Source organism: Ursus americanus, chromosome 24 (genome assembly GCF_024610735.1).
Source record: "Ursus americanus isolate L20-20 chromosome 24, mUrsAme1.1.p, whole genome shotgun sequence".
NCBI classification, from domain to species: domain Eukaryota; kingdom Metazoa; phylum Chordata; class Mammalia; order Carnivora; family Ursidae; genus Ursus; species Ursus americanus.
This window is the reverse complement of record NC_142150.1, coordinates 2,941,187-2,962,882: the sequence shown is the minus strand read 5'-3', so window position 1 is coordinate 2,962,882 and position 21,696 is coordinate 2,941,187. Positions and strand designations below refer to the sequence as shown.

Sequence of the window (21,696 nt, the reverse complement as noted above, 5' to 3'; positions counted from 1 at the left end):
TGCTAGGCACAGGGAATCCAAGACCTAATAGCACAAAATCCCTCTCTTCAAAGGACCTACAGAGTTGAATGTACGGAGCTAGCTTATTGCCTTTACAAAGTCATATATTTACCCATGTAAATATATGTTCTCAATGATTCCCACAGAGAAGATTGGGAATAAAAGACAGTCAACATCCCCTCTCCTATACATCACATGACTTAAATCATCGTTAGCCTGCTCTTTTTCTATGAATGGCTGTATTCTCCAGCACTAAACATACAGTGTTATTTGTTAGCAAGGAGAACACATGTGGAACTCACTTGAAAATGTGCATCAGGTTTCACAAGTCTAAAGTGGAAACCATGATGAGAACCAAGTTACCCATCACATCTGAGAGTAGAACACACTCGGATTTGTAAGGTTTCAGAAGATTAACCCTTCTTGCAACTATTCTCAGCTAGGCACCGGAGGCTGTTTTCACAAAATGAGGGAATACATCACAAGAGAGAGATGGGGCGCTAATCCAGGAGACGGAGAAAAGAACGCACTGGCTCAGTAGCTGGGCGGCTGACCTGGACACTAGCCAGTCCGGGGTGGACAAGGAGCCGGAGCGCTGCTGGAGGGGTGTCACCAAAGGGACAATGGACTTGAAAGAGTCCCTGACTTATCTGACCATCTGGACAAGAGTTTGAGAACTCTGTTAGAAACGTTGAAGATAAATTTGTATAGGTATATAAAAACGGATTAAAAAAAGAGGCAATAACAAATCCTAGGAAAAAAATTTTACAATCAAGAAAATGGTTCTCATACATCACACATTAACCATGCTGTATGTGACATTTACAGGCTTGTAATACAAACACTGAGTGTTAATTAAACCAAAAATTGTGATATAACCAGACTGAGGAATAGGGAGGGAAGAGAACAAGGGCTCAATTTATTTAGAGAGCTAAGTTCTGGTCTTCCATAGTAAGAAGTCAACAGAAAATGTCTGAAATTAATGGACTGAAATATACACTATGAACATGTTATTTGGAAATATGGAGATACTATACGAAGAAATGGCTGAAAGGCTGTAAGTAGCTGTCCCTAAGGAGTAGGACCGGGAGGTGGGGAGACACGGGGCGGAGGACTGCTGCTTTTCTTTACCGGCTGTGAGTCTGGTTCAATTTGGCTTATATACAAAGCACATGTATGACTTTACTAAATTAAATAAACAGCCAACTGAAAACTATTTTGGAACATCGTGGAGTTTTTTGAGGAAAAGAAAGAACTATAAAGGGAAACAAAAATATTAAGAGTTGTGCTTCAGGATGTTTATTCTAGTTGGTCACAAGTTCCCTGGACTCGAAAGGAACTTGGTCAGATCACAGAGCCTTCCTATGGCTCGAATAGTCAGGATGACTGAGCAGAAGCTGGGACTCCTGTCTGCCTGCAGGGTTCACCAAAACACCAACGTTGCACCAGCAAATTCCCACCTGCATCAAGACTGTCCCGCAGCCCAGCGGCACCTGACACAACCTTAATACACAGATTTCTCTTTTGACTTGGGAAAATGCCCATTTTCTCTTTTTATCATTATAATTCCTCCAGCTATTCTTCAGGCAGTTGTAAACAGCAACAAGGGTGAATATAATCCTAAAAACTCAACAAGTTACTTGCAATGGGTTATTTAGCTACCCTGGGGGTTTTAACGAAGGGCTTTTCCTCCTCTCCCAAATCTGTTCTCAGGTTACTTTCTTTCCTGCTCCCACCTTCTCCTTCCCTCTCTGCTGCTTGGGGAAGCTCAGAGAGGGGTGAGGAACACTGGAACTCTGGAGTCGGCTGGGGTCTTGTGTCTGAATCCCGGTGCAGGGACTACTTCCTAGTGAGGTCATCTAAAATGGGCAAGTTCAGCCCCCTGGGGCAACTTCCACATCCATAATCCAGGAGTAATCACAGTACCTATCTTGAAGGAGTGTCACAAGGATTAAATGAGAAAATGTGCGGAAAATACATAACACTGCGCGTGCACAATTTGTTATTATTATTGCCAAGTAATCATGATATTTCTTTACTTCAGACAAGATAATGTGAAATTAAGATTGTCCTTCTAATAGCAATGAAATGGAAATACCAAAATTTAAAGCACAAATTAAGAGGAACATTTGAGACACACAGGGTGATACCTACTAGTTCCCAAACTGCCATTAGCTACCATAATGCAGGGTGGCTGAGGAGGGGGTGATGTGTACCCAGAGCCTGGAGTGACCTGGCCCCCGAATTTCCCCCAGACACGTCAGTGGCCGCTCTCTGAAGCACACGAAGCCTGTCCTTGAAAGTGCCCCTCACCACCCACGAGACAAAAGGGACCAACACAACTCCCAAAAGCAGCCGCTGGGGTTTTCTTTTCTTTCCTTCCTCTTTTTTGAAAGCACAGATAATAGGTTCTATTCCAGAGACCTCTGGTGAGGCAGCTCACTTTCTGTGAAAAAGGACAGAGAAACCCGACAATCTGCGGGTCCTTGGGCATCTTCCTCCTTGCCGCTTCCTCGGACACGCCCAGAGCTGCACTACACCGTCTGACGTGAAGATGGCACTCTTCCCCCAAACTTGTTCCAAAAATTTCAAGTATTTGAAGAACGTAGTAAAACCTTGAAAAATGACTGCTGTCAAATAATACCAAGAGAAAAATTATAATCCACTTAGGAATTTAAAGAAACCAAGACAGATAACTCACGTCAAGGGCTGCTAATGTACAAGTTGGAACAGAACAGGGACAAATCCCCTACACTGGCTTCCTGTCCCTCTCCTGCCTGGGCTCTGTCCAGACACCCCCAGGGCCGCCTGGGCAGCCTGTGATAACCCCTGGGCCCTGCAGGGACGGGGAGTGGCTGTGGAGCCAAGCCAAGGAGAGTGCCCTGCACATTCAGCGCTTGGGGGGAGCAAGGCAGGCGGTGGGGTGGGGCCTGGCCGGGCTCAAACTCCAGGAGAGCCTCTCCTCCTCTCCAGAGGCCCTGGCCCTGTTCTGGCTACTTGGCACCTGGCACTGCTTCATCCCCTCCCCTGTGCTCTTCTCAGAAACCTAGGGCACTGAAAGCAAAGAATAAGGAGCAAGTGAGTCCTTCCTGCCGGGATCTCACACTGGACGCACCACCTCACACCCCTGCCTCCCACTTCCATCACCACCTTTCTCAGAAAGTGGGTCTTCTCACGGAGGTGCAGCTGGAAGGGCCCCGGGCCGCATGCAGGGACAGCAACTGGGAAGGCAGGCGGGTGGGGTGCTGACCAGCCAACGAAAGCAGATGGAGCCTGGCTGGGCCTCTGTGGAACGTCCATAAAACCCAGATTTCCAGATGCTTTCAATTGCCTCATCCCCCGATGGCCATGGTGAGTGCCCAGAGCGGTGAGTGCCCAGAGCGGCTCAGACACAAGAGTAAACCACGCACCGCTGTGAGAGGGTGCAGCTGGGTGAGATGAGCAAGGACAGTGGGACAGAGCTGGGGGGGGGGGTGGTGACCACACCACACCACAGTGAGCCATCCCCCATCACCCGACAACACTGCGTGGCTTGTGTCCTACCGGAAAAACCTGGGGGAAGCATCAACGCTGGGCACGGCCGACCGTCAGACCAGCTGTAGCCCTCCCCGGAGAACCGGGAAGGCCCAGTGTGCTTTCTGACCATTCCTTCCAAGCACGGGGTGTGCACAGTACCCACACATGGATCAGAAAGAACCAGGCTTTTTGCTTTCTGAGCTGTGTAGCCTGTGGCAAGTTGCTGACCCTTTCTGGGTCTTGGCTTCCTGACCTGAACACAGGGATGACACCTGGTCTGCTCTTCTCCAGGGGTCAATGGAAAGGTCAACCGAAAGAGCAAACAGGACAGTTCCGTATGGGCCCCAGGGTGCCGCGCAGATGCTGGTACACAGGCGTCCTGTTACCAAGATCCACCCACACGCCGTGAACGGGGCTGGGAGAAGGGGCCTCTTTTCGGAAGGACCACAGATCTGCCCCAACAGCCGTCTCCCCGTGAATACATGACCCCCTTCTGAGATGCGGCCCTGCCTCCACAGCCACCGCAGGGCCTGGAAGCTTCTCCAGAGAAACCCCGTCCTTGTCTGCCCGGTCACGACACAGGCGAGGAGTCTCCTGGCACTCCGGAGTCCTCAGCCTGTTTCTGATCGAGTTCCTTTATTTCTCCACTCTAGTCCCCATACAAACCACCTGCCCTCATTGTGCCCCAGGCCTCATCGATGTTGTACTTCCTAGAGCGGCAATGGTCACATTCCCCAAACCAAAACCAGGTTCTGTGATCTAACAAAGGAATTTTTGTGGATCTGTAATTTTAGGCCTTTGAAAGGAGCTACAAAAGTATGAAAATTAAATTATTCTTGGGGCCACACTGACCAACTGCCTTTATCTGCAGGGCATTCTCCCTCACAGGTCTGCCGTTTCTTTCCCCAGAGGGGCGGTGGTGGGGGAAGCATCCTTCTCGGATGATCGGTCCTCTCCCGGTCCCCTCCATGTCACGCTGTGAGGGAAGTCATGAAAAAGCACTTGCTACATAAGATCCCCCGAAGGGTGGTTACTGCTGCCACCGTCGTCCCTTCGACTCCTCAAACCATGGGCTTTGGATTCAGACAAACTTCCAGGATCCAGCCCTGCCATCGACGAGCTGATTCCTGGGCTCAGTTACGTAAACTCTCTGATTCTCTAATACCCATTTCAGCCAGTTTACTTTGACGACAAGAGGCAAGAGCATCATCACCCAGGCGGTTCTTAGCAATACTGCTTCCTACTCTGTTTCACGGGTCTTCAAATGGCAGCACCGTCCCCGGTCTCCAAACAGTCCTTTCCATTACGCTCTTCCTCCCACAGCCAGTCAGCCCCTAATCAGCCCCCAAGGCCTTTTAGTTTTCTCAACACGATGTCTCTCTCCTCTGACATTCCCTATTTTTTGTCCCCGCTGGGCATGGCCAGGCCGCTGCCCTGGTTTGGTCCTTGCCACCAACACCTGGACCAGAAAGTCACTTCCCTACCCCAGCCTCTCTGATCTGCTGCCACTGTCAGCGTCCTGAACACACGTCGGACCACATTCTGTCTCTCAAAAGGGGAGTGAGGTAGGAGAATACAGACTCATGTTATGCTCTGTATGTATTAAAACTTCTGGAAAGATTCACAAGAGGGGCGCCTGGGTGGCTCAGTCCGTTAAGCAACTGCCTTCGGCTCGGGTCATGATCCCAGGGTCCTGGGATCCAGTCCTGCATCAGGCTCCCTGCTCAGCATGGAGTCTGCTTCTCCCTCTGCCCCTTCCCCCATTCGTGCTTTCTCTCTCTTTAAAAAAAATATATATATATTCACAAGAATCTAGTAACAGTGGTTAGAAGGAAGGGAAGTCTCTCTCCATTCTTTTATGCTCATCGATTTTGGACTGCGTGAATGTACTACACATTAAATTATAATTAATTTAGAAAATTATTCTGGTTTCCACCTGCATTTCGATAGGGTCCAAACCACTTGGCGAGCATATCCTCTGAAGCCTGGTTCCTTCCATGTCTCTGGCCCGATTTTCTGCTACATTATTACAAGAGGTTCAGGTCTCAAATACATTTGTGGAATCCTCGACGTGTCCAGGGAAGCCACTCACTGTCACTGTCAGAGCAATACAGTGAGACCATGAAGTGCCACATACAGACCGGAGTCCGGCTGAGTGCATTTGCCCCAAATCTCACAGAGCTATTCAGTTACCAGCCTTCTCGTTTCACTCGAACAAACATGGTACCACTACATCGCGATGGGAGATGTGTTCTAAAGTCCAGGCAAAACCTTCTTTGCTTCTTTCGCTTCTTTGCCCCAAACCCTGAGAAGAAGCACAGCACCAGAAGTTGGACAAGGAGCTCAGTGCAAACCCAGCCCAACTCTCTATGCAAGGTGAAAGGCACTGCCACAGCCAGCCCGTGCTTAGGAGCTCATGTGCTGGAAGGCAGCTGTCTTCCTGTCTGAAGAATCTCTTTATTTCTTCCAAAGTACAGGGAGGTGGCTAAGAACACAGAGCAGAGCCAAACCTTGGCACGGCCACTTCCTGGCAATGGATCTTGATAACGTACCCTCGTGTTTCGGAGCCTCTGTTCCTTTACTGACAGACCGGAGAGAAGCACAGTACCCACGTCAACATACTTGGCATACCGTGCTTTTCACACAGCTCCGGAAGTGCTGGTGGCTGTCACTACGGCCACGACACATAAAGGTATTTTCTACAGTGAGTTGCGCTGTGCCTTCCCTGTTCAGGTTCGTTCCTGTACCCATCGCAGAACGCACCTCCTTTCACTGCTGCTTCAAAATCTAAAGAGAATAATCTCCTCATCCCTCCTTCTCCATTCCACGGTGTTCCCTTCTCTGGTAGGAGTAACTCCTACCTAAGGAAACGCACACACCCCCTTCCTGCTAACCGCGCTGCTCCTTCTGGCCTCCCGAACAGCACAGGCATTAAATGTGCAAACTGTGCCTGGGAAGTCTGAGCCAGAGGGGGGTTGCCAGCTGAGGAGGAGGACGTGGCTGGGCTGCAGGAGGGCTGGAGGCACCTGCCGAGCCCCAGGAGAGGGGTGGAGGAATTCTGCGAGGCCTTATCAGGAAAACCACTCCCCACGTATGCACGGACAGCCCAGATCCATCGGCCTAAAGGAGCAGCTGCCTGACTTGGCCAGATTCCAGGCAAGGTGCTTCTAAGGGGCCCCCCCGGGGTGGGGGATCCTGCGCTCGACACTTGCAGTCCTTTGCTATGGAACACTGAAATCATGTAGCAAAGTGTATTTCCAAGCATTACTAACCACTTCTAAAATAGTCTCTGTTGTTTAGATTCTTCCTTCCTTTCTTCACCCTCTGCTGTTTTTCTCTTAGCTTCAAGTGGAGCCAGAGGTAACAGAGGGACTGACTTGCTGGTTTTCCACCAATATAAACAACCACCGATTTGGGGGGAACGCGGCCGTCTGGTTCGTACACGATGCGGCGCCAGCAGGGGGCGCTCATCCCCCAGACGACTCCTAGCACCTTCCGGATTACAGCAGCGGCCCCGGACTACCAAACCCCCTCCTCCTCAGATACAAATGGCTCTTGCAGCCTTTTGGTCATAATCTCAGGTGGCAGAGTCAGCAGACCTGGGCCGCAATCCTGTTTCCAATGACAGCGGACTGGCGACCACGGGGCAGGCTGTATCCCAGGATTACATAAAATGATGCAGAGTGCTGGCTGTCGCCACTACTGTCCTGCGGGTGTATCCGTGCTGGTGCCACCAGGGGGGGAGTCGTGAAGACGTCTCTAGTGGTGGCAATGGGGACACACATCGTAAACTCAAGAGTGATTTTCCAGAATGGCTGGTACCAGGGAGGCCACCCTAGCCTGGAGACTAGGCGAACCAGGTCCTCCTCTTGGTTTTACTGCTACACAACTGTGTGTTCGAGCCCCGGCTGCAGACTAGCTTCAAACAGCCATCTCTCCAGGTCTCCTCCATAAAATGGGATAGAATACCTACCTCACAGAGCTGTGATAAGACGAAAGAGATCACTAATGAAAACGCGCACAGCACCCAGCTCCTTCATTCGTTTGGCGTTTGTCACCACTACCTACAACCTCACTGGCTCCAAAGAGCCAAAGCCCTTAGACGGAGGAAAGGTGTGTCTATGTCTGCATGTAGGCAAAGATCTGGAGAATCCAAACACAAAGTTGAAATTGTTTGGGGACCTTTAATTATTTGTCGCTTTGCTGGCTTCCTTACCGAATTCACAAGCTTAAGGTCTGACGTTGTATTTTAAATACTGTATACCGTCAACAAAGGTGTTGACTCACAGCTTTCTTAAAAGGTACCAGTTGAATTTACTTTAGATAGCTTGAAGTTCTCCTGTCGTTGGAACAAAAATAGAGTAAAATTAAAGTCTGAGAAGCCACAGAAAGTCTAAGAGCTGAAGAGCCCGTCCACAAGCTACAAGTGTTTCAGTGTGACCTTGGTCCTGAAGTGCCATTACACACTCATTTTAACAGTGCCCCGTGTTTGCAAAATAAAGCACGTATTATGGAATCTGAGAAGCTCATGCTTGAGACACTGTCACAGTGCTTTAAATAATTTTGTGAATTATTACTTTCGATGAATCCCATTTCAATTAATCACCTTTTCCTCCCAAGGTCCCTCCATTTCCTCCTTCCACAAGAATCATCCTTCAAACCCTCACGTTTCTTCTAAGATAAATTCATATGCCATTATTCACGATCATTTGTACACAGTAAGTTCATTTGTGTGCCACTGGAAAGTCAGTGTTTGTAACGTGGGAACGCGAGAAGCCACATCAAAAGTGACACGCATGTTACACTGTAACAACATAATGTCACAACAGTGAGAGAGCTCTGCTTGGCACGGTCTGATAGACCTAATTGGGTGGCTCAGTCAGCTAAGCGTCTGCCTTCGGTTCAGGTCATGATCCCAGGGTCCTGGGATCGAGTCCCACATCGGGCTCCCTGCTCAGTAGGAAGCCTGCTTCTCCCTCTCCCTCTCCTCCCTGCTTGTGCTCTCTCTCTTCTCAATCTCAAATAAATAAAATCTTTAAAAAATAAAATAAAATCACGATATAAGCCAAAAATGCCAACACATATATTAGAAGGTATTCTTACTTTCTGAAATTATACATTTTTAATCTAAAGAGCAAGTAATTTTCCAACAGTGAAGCAGGGCCGTCATTCCATATTAGTACTTAACATCACCTTACGTAACGTGTGTGCATGTGTACGTTCGTGCACTTCTCACGTCTTCTCCCCTGGAACACGGGCTCCAGGAGAACGAGGATTAATTCCCTAACACCTGGAACAGTGGCTGGCATGTAGGAAGTGTTTAAAAAGTGTTCGTTGAATGAATTCCAATTTCTTTCCGTCCCCAACTCATGCCCCCCACTAAAGTATAATTATGTTCTCAAGAGGCCCAAAAGTGTTGACTCACAGCAGGCCTTGCGTTACAGGGCACCTTGAAGTCATGTGCTTGTCAAGTCCAATCTTTAGAGCCAAACCTTTCCATTCATCAGTAAAAGGCCAAATCCAGTGGAACCAGTCCAATTATCACGCGTAATCCTAAACATGGATGAAACACGATGCACGTATGGACTCTGTTCCAAGGGGGCTGGGGGGCCTTGCCTTTAGGAAACTACTCACCAACTTTCTTACTGCTTTCTACACTTAGAGTCATCACCTCTGGAATGTTCTTCTCCCTTACTCTTCCCTTACCTTCCAGGGTAAGGGTGACTTCCTCAGGGAAGCACGCCCTAACCCGTTCATCACTCTACAGAGCTCAGGGCTCTTCCTTCGTAGAAGTCCCCACACTTCACAAAGACCTCACGTGTGTCTTCCCGCTAGACGTCCCACTGCACGCGGGCAGACGCGGTGCCCGTCTGTGCCGCGCGGGGCTCCTCCTCGGGACAGTGCCTTGCACGCAGGTGCACGTGCTCCTAAGTGTTTACGGATCGGACCGAATGAATCCAGTGGCCCGCAGTATGAAGACCGATAAACACAAACAACGGAAAGAGGAACTGGGCATTCCTGGCCCGAAGGGTCCATACCTGGAGAGGACAGTCACAAGAGGGGGCTGCCATAGGCTATCTTAATAAAAATATTTAAAAAAAAAAATTTTTTTTGTGGGTAATAAAATATTCTATTGTCTTTTAACCAGGGAAACAACTACCATCTTGGGACTTGTGCTTTCCGGTGCCTGGGAGCTCTGTTCTTTAAAAAATGGTCAAAAGCAAAGAGAGAGAGAATGGCTCACACAGGAGATATGTAGACTGGATGGAGAGAACTTCAAAACTGAGGGTGATTTATAGTAGTAAAAAGAGTATAATGACATAGATTTGGGCTCCTGACCCCTCTGCTTATTTGCTAAACATCCTAAATTGTTTAATGTGTCTGGGCCTCAGTTTCTTCATCTGTAAAATGGGGGAAACAGAATCTCCTCATGGAGCCCTACAAAGAACGAAATAATCAACGGCAGCGTATTCTGTTAGCAACGAGGCATCCTACCAACACGAGTCATGCAAAGCAAAAAGCATCACTGGGCTGAAACCCCGTCTCCGGCCTATGCTTTCCAGAAAGAACAAGAAACAAAGAATCAGGAGGGTCACCTTTTACGTTTATATCTCAGTGCCTCTCATGGAGAAGGATTTTATGCCATCACCATCACCCTTCTTAAAAAACCACTCGGCCACACGAGAAGAGCGATCCAGCTGGCCTTTCCCTCCCCTGTCCCAATAAGCTGCCTCAATTGGCCTAATGACCTACTCCGTCTCTTTCTGCCTTTTTTCTCCCAATTTTGGAACAGGCTCTATCTTTCTACCAACACCCAGAGTTCACAACTGATAAAGAGAAATGTCAGGGGTCCACTCACAGGCTCCCCTGAGTCTCCACTCTGGTGATGGCTTGTGGCGTCTCCCCAGTCAGAGGCTTTCCACTGAGCCACTGTACAAAGACCCCGGAGAGGTCACCTCTGATTGTTCAGTATGTTAGTATTTACAACAGATGGTGAACTCATCCATGACACTTTCTCCTGACAGAACGACAGCAAAGCAGAGAGCCTGGGACCTCTGAGATCAGGGCAGCGGGGTGAGAGAGAGCGTGTGGAAAGGAGTTGGTGAGGATCCCGAAGACGAACTCCTGATTCCTGCATTCTTGCCTAGGGCTCACCCACACACAGATGCAACGCTCAGACACACAGCCAAGGAGTGGGAGTGAAGAAAGGGCCTGGGGCTTGCTGGGTGGGAAAGAAGGGGGGCTCACACACGTTTGGGAAGTGATGGGCTGGGCTGGGAAACAATGACGTGACAGGCACCAGATGGGGCAGGGACGACGGCAAAGAAGAAAAATGCCAGAGTCTAGATGCCATCGTGACTGGTGCTTATGTCATAATGCATCGCTTTCTGTATCGAACTGCTAAAATACCAGCTTGTTACTTCTCCGTACGAAGAGAACCACTTGCTATCTTGAGAAAAGAGGGACTTGCAAAGGCAGTACAGAGTTAACAGCTAAATGCTTAGCCTTGAGTTTTAAAGACATGAATTTGAATCTCCTATCTATCAGATATTAACTGTGTGACTTTAGAGAAATTCCTAACCTCTCTGTTTCCTCATCCATCCAACAGTACCGACCCTTATGGGGTTTTTGTGGGTGTAATGTGACCATATATACAAATAGCTTTGCACGGTGCCAGCCACATGTCAGGGTTCAAGAACTGTCATCTGCTGTTGCAGTTTCCTAAACACGAAAGCCTATTAATGTCTTTCCCTTCAAGCTCCAGCATTCCCTGGAGTTTGAGGTCCAGAGTACTCATAAATATTCGGCTCTACAGTTCTACCTACTTGTCAATGGAAACACCTTTTCACTTAAGTGAAAGTCTGGCTCTTCTCACCCATGTTATTTGGCAGGCCTGAGGCAGGGGGAAAGGAGAAGGAAGGCAGAGGAGTGTGAAGGTGAACAGGAATGGGATTCAAGGCACACCTCGCAGCACACTCACCGAGTCTGGGTCTCGCTGCTGTTCGAGGAAGGCGGAGAATTCCACCAGGCGAAGTTTGGTTGTGCCAATGGAGCGGCCCTGCCAGGCAGGGACCGAGGGAGCTGGGGCTGACGCAGGCTCGAACCCTGAAAGACCAATCATCACTTTTAAAGCAGGCCCCGTGCCTCTCTTCGGGCCTGAGGCCAGTGCTGGGGCCGGGCCCTGCAAAACGGCTGCCCCCTCCACCAGAGTCGAGGGGCAGAGTGAAGTCAGGCGGGGGTGGGATTCTGGCCAAGGACCCCAGAGGCACAACGTTAGGTGGCTCACACAATGTCAACTTCGGCCCAGGTTAAGGGCTGGAGCACCCCTCATCCCGGACAAGGGGACCAGCTGAAGAGCCTGAAGTGAATCCTGTAAGGATCCCCTGAGAAACTTCTTGTGTTTGCCCATCAACTTCCTTAAGACTGTGGTCACCAGCCCTACAGAATTACTCTCTCAGAATGCTCCGTGGCACTGGAACAGAGCACAACACGTGAATTAATGTCCTGTCTGGGGACTCGGTAACAGTTCAATGGAGTGACCCCACGTGCACACGTGTGGGGAGGGAGCAGGTGGGCCGGCCAGATTCTGGGCTGCTAGTCAAGGCTTCCCTGGAAGCTCTTCGTTCAAGAGAGGGTACAAGGAACTGAAACCTACTTATATAATAAAGGGTGAATAATCCCCTCTCTGCCCTCAAGATCTGAATTGTCCAATTCAGCGGGTTTATGATGAGGAAGGAACCACAGCGATTCCCCCTTCCAAGGGTGACCCAGGGTCCTCGGTGAAAGTGATCGGACTTCCCTTCTTTATATTTTTTTCCAGTTTTGTTTTAAATTGAGATATAATTGACACATCCAAATCTTTCTCCCCCTTTTTTAAGTAAACTCTATGCCCAATGTGGGACTCGAGCTCACGACCCCAAGATCAAGAGTGCCATGTTCTACTGACAGAGCCAGAGGGTACCGCTGGCTTCCCTTTTCTTTAAAAACCCATGGGAAGAACTCCTGGGAGGTCACTGGGGGCACCGAACATGTCCGTGACCCTTCCGACCTCCAGGCTTAAGGAGGGTAGGGTCAAGGAGGGAAGGCCAAAGGCACTGCAGGTACCGCGATGCGCCCAGCTGACAGCTGTGCAGGAAGGTCCCCCAAGGGGGAGTCCCGTGGAGACTCACCTGGAATGGGGGCTGTGACCGCTGGCTGGATGGGGTAGGCCTGCTGCACGAAGGGCTTGACGCTGGGGATGGAGGAGTGGAGAGTCAAAGTCGAGACTATAGCAGTGGCTACTCCCCAGGTCTGGCCTTGGCCTCCCAGGGCTAGGGGCCCAACCTGCACGCCCCCCATAAGGTTCCCTGCCTGCAGAGCTCTGCCAAGACAGAGACAGTTACTCCGATTGAGAGGGGCCAGCAGGCGCTGGGGACCAACCCGTCAAGCCTCACAGTGCTCTAGCGGGACGGGACGAGCTGGAGAGAGACAGCAGCCGGACTCCCGTGTGCTGTGACATCTAATCGAACCTCTCTTTTCGTCCCTGCAGTGACCAAAGTTGGGGTCACCATTGCCAGGCAAGGTTTGGGACATGCTTCAGTCTCTCCTTCTCTTGGCCAAACAGCTTAAGCTCTTTTGAGAGCAGGTGGGCAGGACTTCCTTTTGCTTTTATACCCAGAGAGCCTCAGCTGCTTACGAGGCCTGCTTCCCTTGCCCTCACCACCGGGAAGCCAGAATGCGCCGGGCTCCAGGAGCGCCTCCACTGTCCTCTCTGACAAGTGCTTCTCAGGAAGACCCCAGGTTCTGCCCTCCAAGGCCTTGAAGGCCCGGGGCCCCTCTCGCTGTTTCCAGCTGGATGAGCACTAAAACTTAAGGTGGCCGTGAGCCGCTGATGCCTCTCCTAGACCGATGCAAGTCTCTCTCCTGCTACTGGCCTCAGTGGCTAGTGGGAGATGACTCTGGGGACCTCGGGTTAAGTCTCTTTTCTCCTGCAAGCCCCCAGGCAGTCTGGTCCTGGGGAAACGCCACCCAGGCTGTGCTGTGACCAGACCCTTGATGTCACTGCCAGCCCCTCCCTGGACTTACTCTTGTGAGGATCCTGGCTGCCCTGTTTGTATCATTCCTGGCCAGAACTGGAAGGCAAAACGCAAGAGGCATCAGCATTATGAGTTCACACGAAAACACTGTTCAGGACGTCTGCGCACTGCAACCCCTGCTAAAGACCGTGGGCTCAGACTGTCCGGCCGCTGCAGTGACCCGCTCTAGATGCAGATGTGGTCATCGCTGTGCACAAGACAGCAATGTGCCTCCTTGGCCTAGCAGCCCAGGCTTCCCCGGAGCTCCTCCTCCAGACAGTTGCCCTGAGGGCAGGGACCAGACAGCAGCTCTTCTGGGTTCTCCTGACACCTACCAGAGATCTGGGCACATTTCAGGGGGCTCACAAATATTTCATCTGATCGCTTTATCCATGCAAGCACCCACCCACCCATCCTTCTCTTCCTCTCTCCATTCGCCAATGCTCCCTGTGCGACATTTGGGCCTCCACAGCTCACGGCACCAAGGGCCGGCCGGGAGATAACGAAGCTCTGAACCAGACAGAGGCCAAGAGCTCCGAGAAGCTATGCAGACACCTCTCCTTTACTGGGAGCCTCCCTGAGGCTTCTGATGCCTGCCGCCCCCTGCTGTGTAAAGGAGGCAGCCTGTGTAAAAGGAATCGCAGAGCGAGTCCTAAGGCCCTGGGTTTGAGTCCTGATGGCACTATCCATGATCACATCACCTAACTCGCTTTGTTACTCAGTAACCTCGTCATCTGCAAGACGGCAATGACAATGAGAGGCATTTAAGATTATTGCGAAGCTGAATGAGATTATAACGTTAACTTCTCAGTCCCTGGTCGGAGCAAATTGAAAACGGTAATAGAATACTTTGCTCCTTTAAGGGTTAGTTCCCTTAAAGGGACCCTGAGGACACAGGAAAAGAGAGCAAGGGCCGGAAAAAAAAAGCAGAAGCAGCAGGTCACAACCCAGAAGGGCACCAGCGAAGTGATACCTAAATCCATGTCGGCAGGGACCCAGGATGCCGGCCTCTAGCTTTCTCTCCCCGCGCCTCCCACCACTGGGCACCGGCATCATCAGCGGACCACAGGTGGTCCTCTCGCCCTCACACGGGACCCAAGGACAAGTGCCAGGTATGGATGGCTTGATGCCGGCCCCTCACCCCTAGGGGCTGCCGCCACCGCCGGACGGGCTTGTGACTTACCCCCGGCGCCCCCGGGAAGGCGGGGCGTGGAATCCCAGGCAGCCCCAGCTTGTTGTGAATGGCAGTGGCCGAGACAATCTGTGCCGACGACATGGCGGCCATGTGCTGCAGGGCCTTATCCTTGGCCGTCTGATCCTTGAAGGTGACAGTGACACACAGACTTAATACGTAGCACATGGCTACCAGGCAGCTTCACAGGCACAGCCACGAGCACATGGACTAAATACAGAGCCACAAAAGAGGCCGGAGAAGCAAACATGCACGGATAAATAAACACAGCCAGAAGGCCAGAACACACTCACCCTACCATAACTCTGAACCTTTAGGACACGACCCAGGGGCAGGGATTTTTAGAAAGAAATATTTTATTCCATTTTTCAACAGAATGGGAAGCCTCTGAGAAGAGTGGACAATGTATTTATTTTTTCAGCTTCCAGAAGGAGATTTCTCCAATTATTTGACACACTCAAGGAAAGGGGGGGGGGGTGGGAGGCCCTGCATTGAAACATACAGATGGGAGGAGGGAGACAGGAGAGGGCGGTGCTGGCGGATCTGGGGTAGGGACTGTCCACAGGGTGCAGGCAGGCCCCATTTGTGGGCGCAGTCACGGGGCCACAGTCCCAGGAGCTGCTGGAGGCATGCGAGGCCCGGGAGCCCTGGCAGACACCTGGTGGGGAGGCTCAGAAGCAGCAGGGCGGGTGGGGGGCCATGACGGGGCCAAGCAGCATGCTGGCGGGGGCGCATGCTTTCTCAGGTATCCCCACCATGGGTCTAAGGCTACACAGGTTCTCTCCATAGCTGAGGACACAGGGGATGCTACCGGGCAAGTGGTTTCTCCCTTTACTAAATGGGTCTTTTCTAGAAAAGCCAAGGCTGGTAACACAAAGCTAGCCAAAAAGTCTGCCAAGCACAGCTAAAATACAGAATACTCAATTTGGTGAAAATACTTACCATGCTTGTTACCTGGATACAACAATAAACAATTTGTTAAAAGAATTGCGTACAAAGGCAGGGATATTTTTCTTTTTCACTTAAACAATATATATATTTACACAAACACACAATATGGGGTGCAACAGAATGCATGGGACTATGGGTCTTTTTCACATTTTAGCAGGAAGGTATGACCCAGATAACCATCTAAAAAGGCAATTACCAACCAGTCCACCCATTTCAAAAACTACTCCCAACCCCCTTGAGCTGGTTCTGTGGCTTCCCCAGTATAGATGGAGAAACGGTCAGCCCCCTGGTGTGTGACAGATCCTGACTGGTAGAGGCAGAGCTTCCTGCTTGGCGAACATGTCAAGGTGCCTGGCTGCTCATGGAAGGTCTACACAATCTCTACTAGGCCCAGGCTCCAGTGGAACGGGAACAAAATGGTGGCACCAAAGTAAAGGCAGCGGCTGCCAAGGCTGCCACTCAGAGTCAGACAGGGCATGAAGGTCAAGGGAAAGTTCAGGGAACGACACAGCCAACAGCTGGCTTCAATGTGCAGAGATTTACCCAAAGGTGACCCATACCATGCTGACGTGCCAGAGGCGAGGCCAAAGGGAGAAAAAAAAATCCAAGCCTACAAAACAACTACGAGGGGCTTCTAAAAAAGGTCAAATTAGGTGCTCCCAAGCAAGGCAGAGACACCACTTGGTCCTAACTGCCAGGAACACGATGTGAATTTTCCAAAAGCTTACATTACCCCTTGGAAAAGTGCCTAACACTTGCATAGAATTTTACACTTTACACATTTCTCTGGCTCTCCATTGAGAAAGTAATGGGCCTCATGTGACAGCTTTTTGGGGTTGTCCGTGGTCATTGGGATCCTCTTGAAGGGCACGTGCTGGGGCTGAAGGACCAGGTGAGGGCCCAGGAAGCCCGCAGGATCCCTCGTCCCCAACAGAATGGCTCTGGGCACTAGTGCGGGGCTTTGCTGCCTCAGGTCCTTGAGCTGAGCCCCCACTTGCTCATCCGAACACCCTACCTAAAGCTAGCTTGTTAACGGTTTTGGTTTGTTCTTTTTTTTTTTTTTTTTCTTTTCTTAAAGAGCTGAATCATTTTGGATACTGAGATGCCCAAAAAGACAAATCTTGATGTCAGTGGAATAAACTGACTAGGTGTGCAAATGCCCTAAAGCCGAACAGAGCCTGACATACACAGATCTCAGCGCCAGTCAATCCACCCCTCGCTGGTCCCGTGGTTGCACCTGCCACCTGCCCCATCATCCCTGCAGAGGGGGATCCAGGCCTAATGAACAGAAAACGCAGCTCCAGCCGTACGACACCCTTCTCTGACAGGAGTGACTTGACATCAATACAAACACACTGGGTTCTTTTTGGATCCGTCACCTTGTACTTCAGCCCCCGAGTCACCTAACCACTAATGGGAAGTTATAAACGCCCTCACGATGATGACTTCTGAGCTAACGTAAGTCACAGGTATGACCACAGGCACCGTCCACCTCAAGGAACAAGCCTTATCACTTCGCCAGGGGCCAGGCGTGAGGAGCTGGGACAGTGGCAGCCCAGACTCCTTGCTGGTCTGGCTGATGCAAACTGAGGAATAACTATGAAAAGAGCTGCGGGCTTGGCTCTATTCCAGAAGTCCGTCATGGGCCTTGGTGTTCATGAAATGCCGATGACGGGGGTGACCCTGCTGCCCCAAACACAGTGTGTGTCTGTGCATCCTCGGTGGAGAGACTCAAGAATAGAAAGTCGGGGTCTGAATGGAAAGGAGTCCCCCACATCTCCATAGCCTGCTTTTATTCCAGCAGAGGTGCTGGAGATCTTCCCCTACGTTAGGCTGATCGAAAAGTTCTCCAAGATGCTCCACGAAAGTTTGATACTTTTTTTTTTTAAAGAAAAAAACAAGGAAATCAGTCAATGAGGAAAGGAGAGAAGTCGCCGGCTTTGCTGTTGAGGTCACACAGCTGCAGGACAGGGCCACTTCCTTTGCTAAGTTGAACTCTCATGACCCAGCATTCCAGGAGGGACCTGAAGGACACAAATGCTCAAAGGCAGGAGAGCAAATCACTCGTTCCTGTCTCCCCAACTTGGTCCGTCCCCGTAAAGAGCAGTCCGGGACATGGCTCCACACCTGCCTCGGCCTGACGTTAATGGGTTGCATTACCTTGGGCTAGTCGTTTAACCCTCTCATTTTCTTCACCTATGAAATAAAGAGTTGCACTTGATGCCCTAACGCCCTCTGGCTCTGAAAGTATCAGTCGCTGTGAGTGTGAGTTCCATTTATAAGCAAATACATCTGGATACGCATAGCCTGAAAGTACTGGTAAAAGGACAGCAAGATGTTAAAATTTGGGCAGCTCTTGGCTGTCTATCCTAACAGAGAAAGCCAAGTGTGGAGAGGAAATTTTATCTCAAGTAGAGGTTCTTTCTGCACTTGACCTAGCTATTTGAGAATAGGCAATTTTCTGCAAATGGACTAAAATGTCTATACCCGTGATTTCCTACCTTTTGAAGTGGAGACACTCTACCTTCTCATTTAATAACATCTCCCCCCTTTATCTAAAATATATCTTTGAAAATTAAAAGGATTAAAATTTTTTGTTTCAAATCTAAAGTAACGCTGTAAATAATAAGGCCTGCCAGTGATATCTCGAAATCAGAACTGAGAGCCAGACTACAGACCCACTTCATCTGAAATGGGGGTACAGAAGGATGACAAGCTGAGAGATTTCAGTGGAAGGGCCTCTAAATTGTCATTTCCAGCCCTGAGATACATGCCTGGCATTGAAGAAATTATAACTCCAAGTGTCAGACCCAAGGAAATTGCTTCTCTGTGTCGCTCTGGTCTAATATGCTGGACTTTAAGACATTCCACTCCCTCCTCCCTGCTCACCCCAGAATCAAGGGGGAAGGGGGAGGGGTTGTTAATCTACCCAAATAACTGATCCTACTGTACATTCAACAATCTGGGCTACACTTGTATACCACAATAATCTTGTTCTAAGAGGTTTTCGCACCAACATTTCTGAAATGTGGATGGTTCTACAAAGGTTTACAAGGCACACTGTCTTCTCTTGAAAAACTGTTACGAAGTCAATACTGAGTTACCGCCTATGATGTCTTAGATCACGGGAAATACTCCCAGTGTGCGTATGTCTCTCCACGAGTATGCGTGAACAGGAACGCTGTGTCCTAGCAAAAAGCCTGGACAACTTCACACGGAGTCCTCATCACTGATCTGAAGTCCCTCCATCCCTAAGATGACAAAGGAGGAGGCCACAAAAAGCTGAATGTTTGGGAAGTGGCGAAAGAAAAGGCAACTCGCCCTTTTCCACCGGAACTCTAACTCAAGCCCATGACCTGAAATGTGGAAAAATATTTACGGAGCAGGAAACACGGGGGGTTGCTAAGAACAAACGGCCCGTCTGAGCTGAGGATGAGGGCAGATAAAGCACTGTACCGAGGGACGTGGGGCTCAGTGCCCGCTCGCCTTTCTTCCCTGTCCAATTTCTGGCACGCCAGGCTGTCAATGGCCTCACCGCTCAGCCGCACGGGGTCCAGCAGGCTGTGTCACGCATAAACTCCCCCACCTGAAGCCTTTCGAATGGTTATTGTCACTGAGCAAACAGGCTTTCATATTTCATGAAGCAGAGCAGGGCGGCTGCTACGCCTCTAGGCTCTGCAGACAGCCTCCTTGTTACGGTTTAAACACGTGATGTTCGGGAAGTGTCTACACGGAATACACGTGACATGCACACGGCTGGAGCAGTGAGCGCCTCAAACTCCAGGACGTTTTATGAATCAGCCTGCAGACGGGATGGGAAGTCTTATTCCCACTTCCCTCTGCCTCCTCGGCTTTCAGTTATCCCGAGGAATCAACTCTCATCACCTTCCGGCACTAACCGTCCACAAATTCTAAAGACAATATTAAAGGGCTCACGAGCTTGCGTGTACGGTATCGCAGCTGTTACATACTGTATGTTCGTGAACAGCATATGAAATCAACATACTCCAAAGAGTATGAGGAGCCATCAGTTTAAAACGTAAAGACTCCAGCCTACTTTATTCATAGGGAAGTCCACCACTACATCAGGAAAACTGTCACACTGAAAAAAAGACCATGGATTCAAAAAGTCTGGATAGCTCTTAAATGTTTTTCCCCAAATATACTTTCCCCAGCAATACAAAAATACAATACAAGAGAGGAAAGATGGCAATTTGCTTGCAAAACCACTTTTTCAGAAAAAGACAAAACACAGAATACTCTTCTAAAAAGTCATTTTGCAGATGTTGTTTCTCATCTCGCACTACGTGGATTCATATGACCTCTGCGATTATTAGCGCTCGCCCCTGAGCGGATAAACATCACACAACTCTGTGATGGTCTGGGAGAAAAGATGCAGGGCACTTGAATTTTTCTAGCCATGATCTCGAATTTGCTTATTATTAGAGAAAGCAGGAGTAAATACAAAAGGGGGCTATTTCGGTCAGGCAACGGCTAATGCCAAGGAGGGAAGGCACATTCATACTTCTCCTGACTTCCCATGTAATGAGTAGCAATTAATTCATCTTATTGTATTTGCAAATGCCAAAGACTCCATTCACATCAAAGAAAAATTTTTCAAGGCTTTTACCATTGTTCATTTTTAAATGTACTAAGCTATATTTAGTATTTTATAATTGTCAATAGTGTTGCCTTTAATTCCGACGTGGGGCTTAGCATCATAAAAGACTGCAGATGAAGAGCCAGGTGATTTGTAGGTATGCCTGCCGCCTCTACCAGGAAGCCTGGCATTTAGGTCAGCTACAGCTAGGTCTGGGTGCCGGGGGGGAGGTCCCCTTCTGACCACGGCCCCCTTTCCCCTGGGAGGCGACAGCAAGAGGCAAGAAGTCAATCTCCCCTGAGAAGCCAGAGGAACCCACGCCGGAAGCAAGCTCAGGTCTGGCTCCAGACTGAGTATCAGCTCCCACCACTCATGTGCTCTGTTTAATTCGAACATGCACGAAGATGGGGCTCAGCTGAAGGAGACATCAGTGGAAGCATCTTTAGTTAGGGAACTGAGCCCTCTTCCCTGACCGGCCTTCTTTAGGGAGGCAGCATGACATCATGCAGGGAGTTTGGGCTTTGGTGCCAGCTAGTCCGGGGATGAAATTCAGACTTGTGACCTTGGGTGAGTCACCTGGCCATTCTAAGCCTCTGCCTCCTCATTTCTAAAACGAGGACAAGAACCACCACCTTCGGGACTGCTTTGGGCACTGCATTAAGCACACCCCATGGTGCCCACAGCCCTGCCATTCAGTGAACTTGCAGTCTAATGGGGCCCATGTGACCAGAATGGCTTAGAAGCCCTGGTCCCGACTCCATACCCTTTCGGCACCATGTCCTCTAGGGCACTGTCTACACTGGAGGCCCATTAACAATGGGATGTCTTTAGAAAGGGATAGAAGTGGAGACTGAGACTGTTTCTGTTGCCTTTAAAAGGCAAACCCAGACCTGGCTGGGTTCACACAGAAACATGCATTCAGTCCTCTGGTTTATAGTGTGAGCCCTGCACCACCACACCGCCGATGAGCGGTCCTAACCCCATCACACCCAAGCACGAGAAATCACCGGTCTCTAAACTTAGCTTTAACTCAGTTCAGTTAAAAACAAAGTAGTGAAAATATCACTGGGGAGAGAGGGCGCATGCCACGAATGTGAAAGAACCCCGTGAAGATGGGGAGATGCCAGGAGAGGCCGTGTATCATTTCCCAAATCCCACGGCCAGGCCAAGCGTCCTGGTGCTGGTGCGGAGGCCAAGCAGGTGGTCGTTACAGGCTTCCTGGGCCTGGCTACCTCGGACAGCCCACGCCTGAAGGAGTAGAGGGGTTCAGGGGGCCGTGGGGAGCACCAGTGGGTGAAGTGAAGCATGTCTCCCCCGTGGACAAGTCCATTCCTGGCTAGAACCGGTGGTGATACAACCAGGAAGGAGCAGTGTGGACGGCA

General features: G+C 50.0%; 1 protein-coding gene across 13 annotated transcripts in view; it reads right to left on the bottom strand.

Moving 5' to 3' along the window:
* TEAD1 (TEA domain transcription factor 1) overlaps positions 1-21,696 on the bottom strand; it is a 259,997-nt gene that overhangs the window by 43,908 nt on the left and 194,393 nt on the right. For 9 of the 13 annotated variants that reach the window (XM_087855286.1, XM_045796512.2, XM_045796511.2 and 6 more), the window contains 5 exons: positions 15,706-15,717; positions 14,755-14,889; positions 13,582-13,628; positions 12,687-12,748; positions 11,498-11,622 (listed from right to left, as the gene is read on the bottom strand). In XM_087855286.1, coding sequence (XP_087711412.1) covers positions 11,498-11,622; positions 12,687-12,748; positions 13,582-13,628; positions 14,755-14,889; positions 15,706-15,717 — 381 coding nt within the window. The remainder of the gene's footprint in view (positions 1-11,497; positions 11,623-12,686; positions 12,749-13,581; positions 13,629-14,754; positions 14,890-15,705; positions 15,718-21,696) is intronic. The other 4 variants (XM_045796505.2, XM_045796509.2, XM_087855284.1 and 1 more) reach the window with 1 other exon arrangement.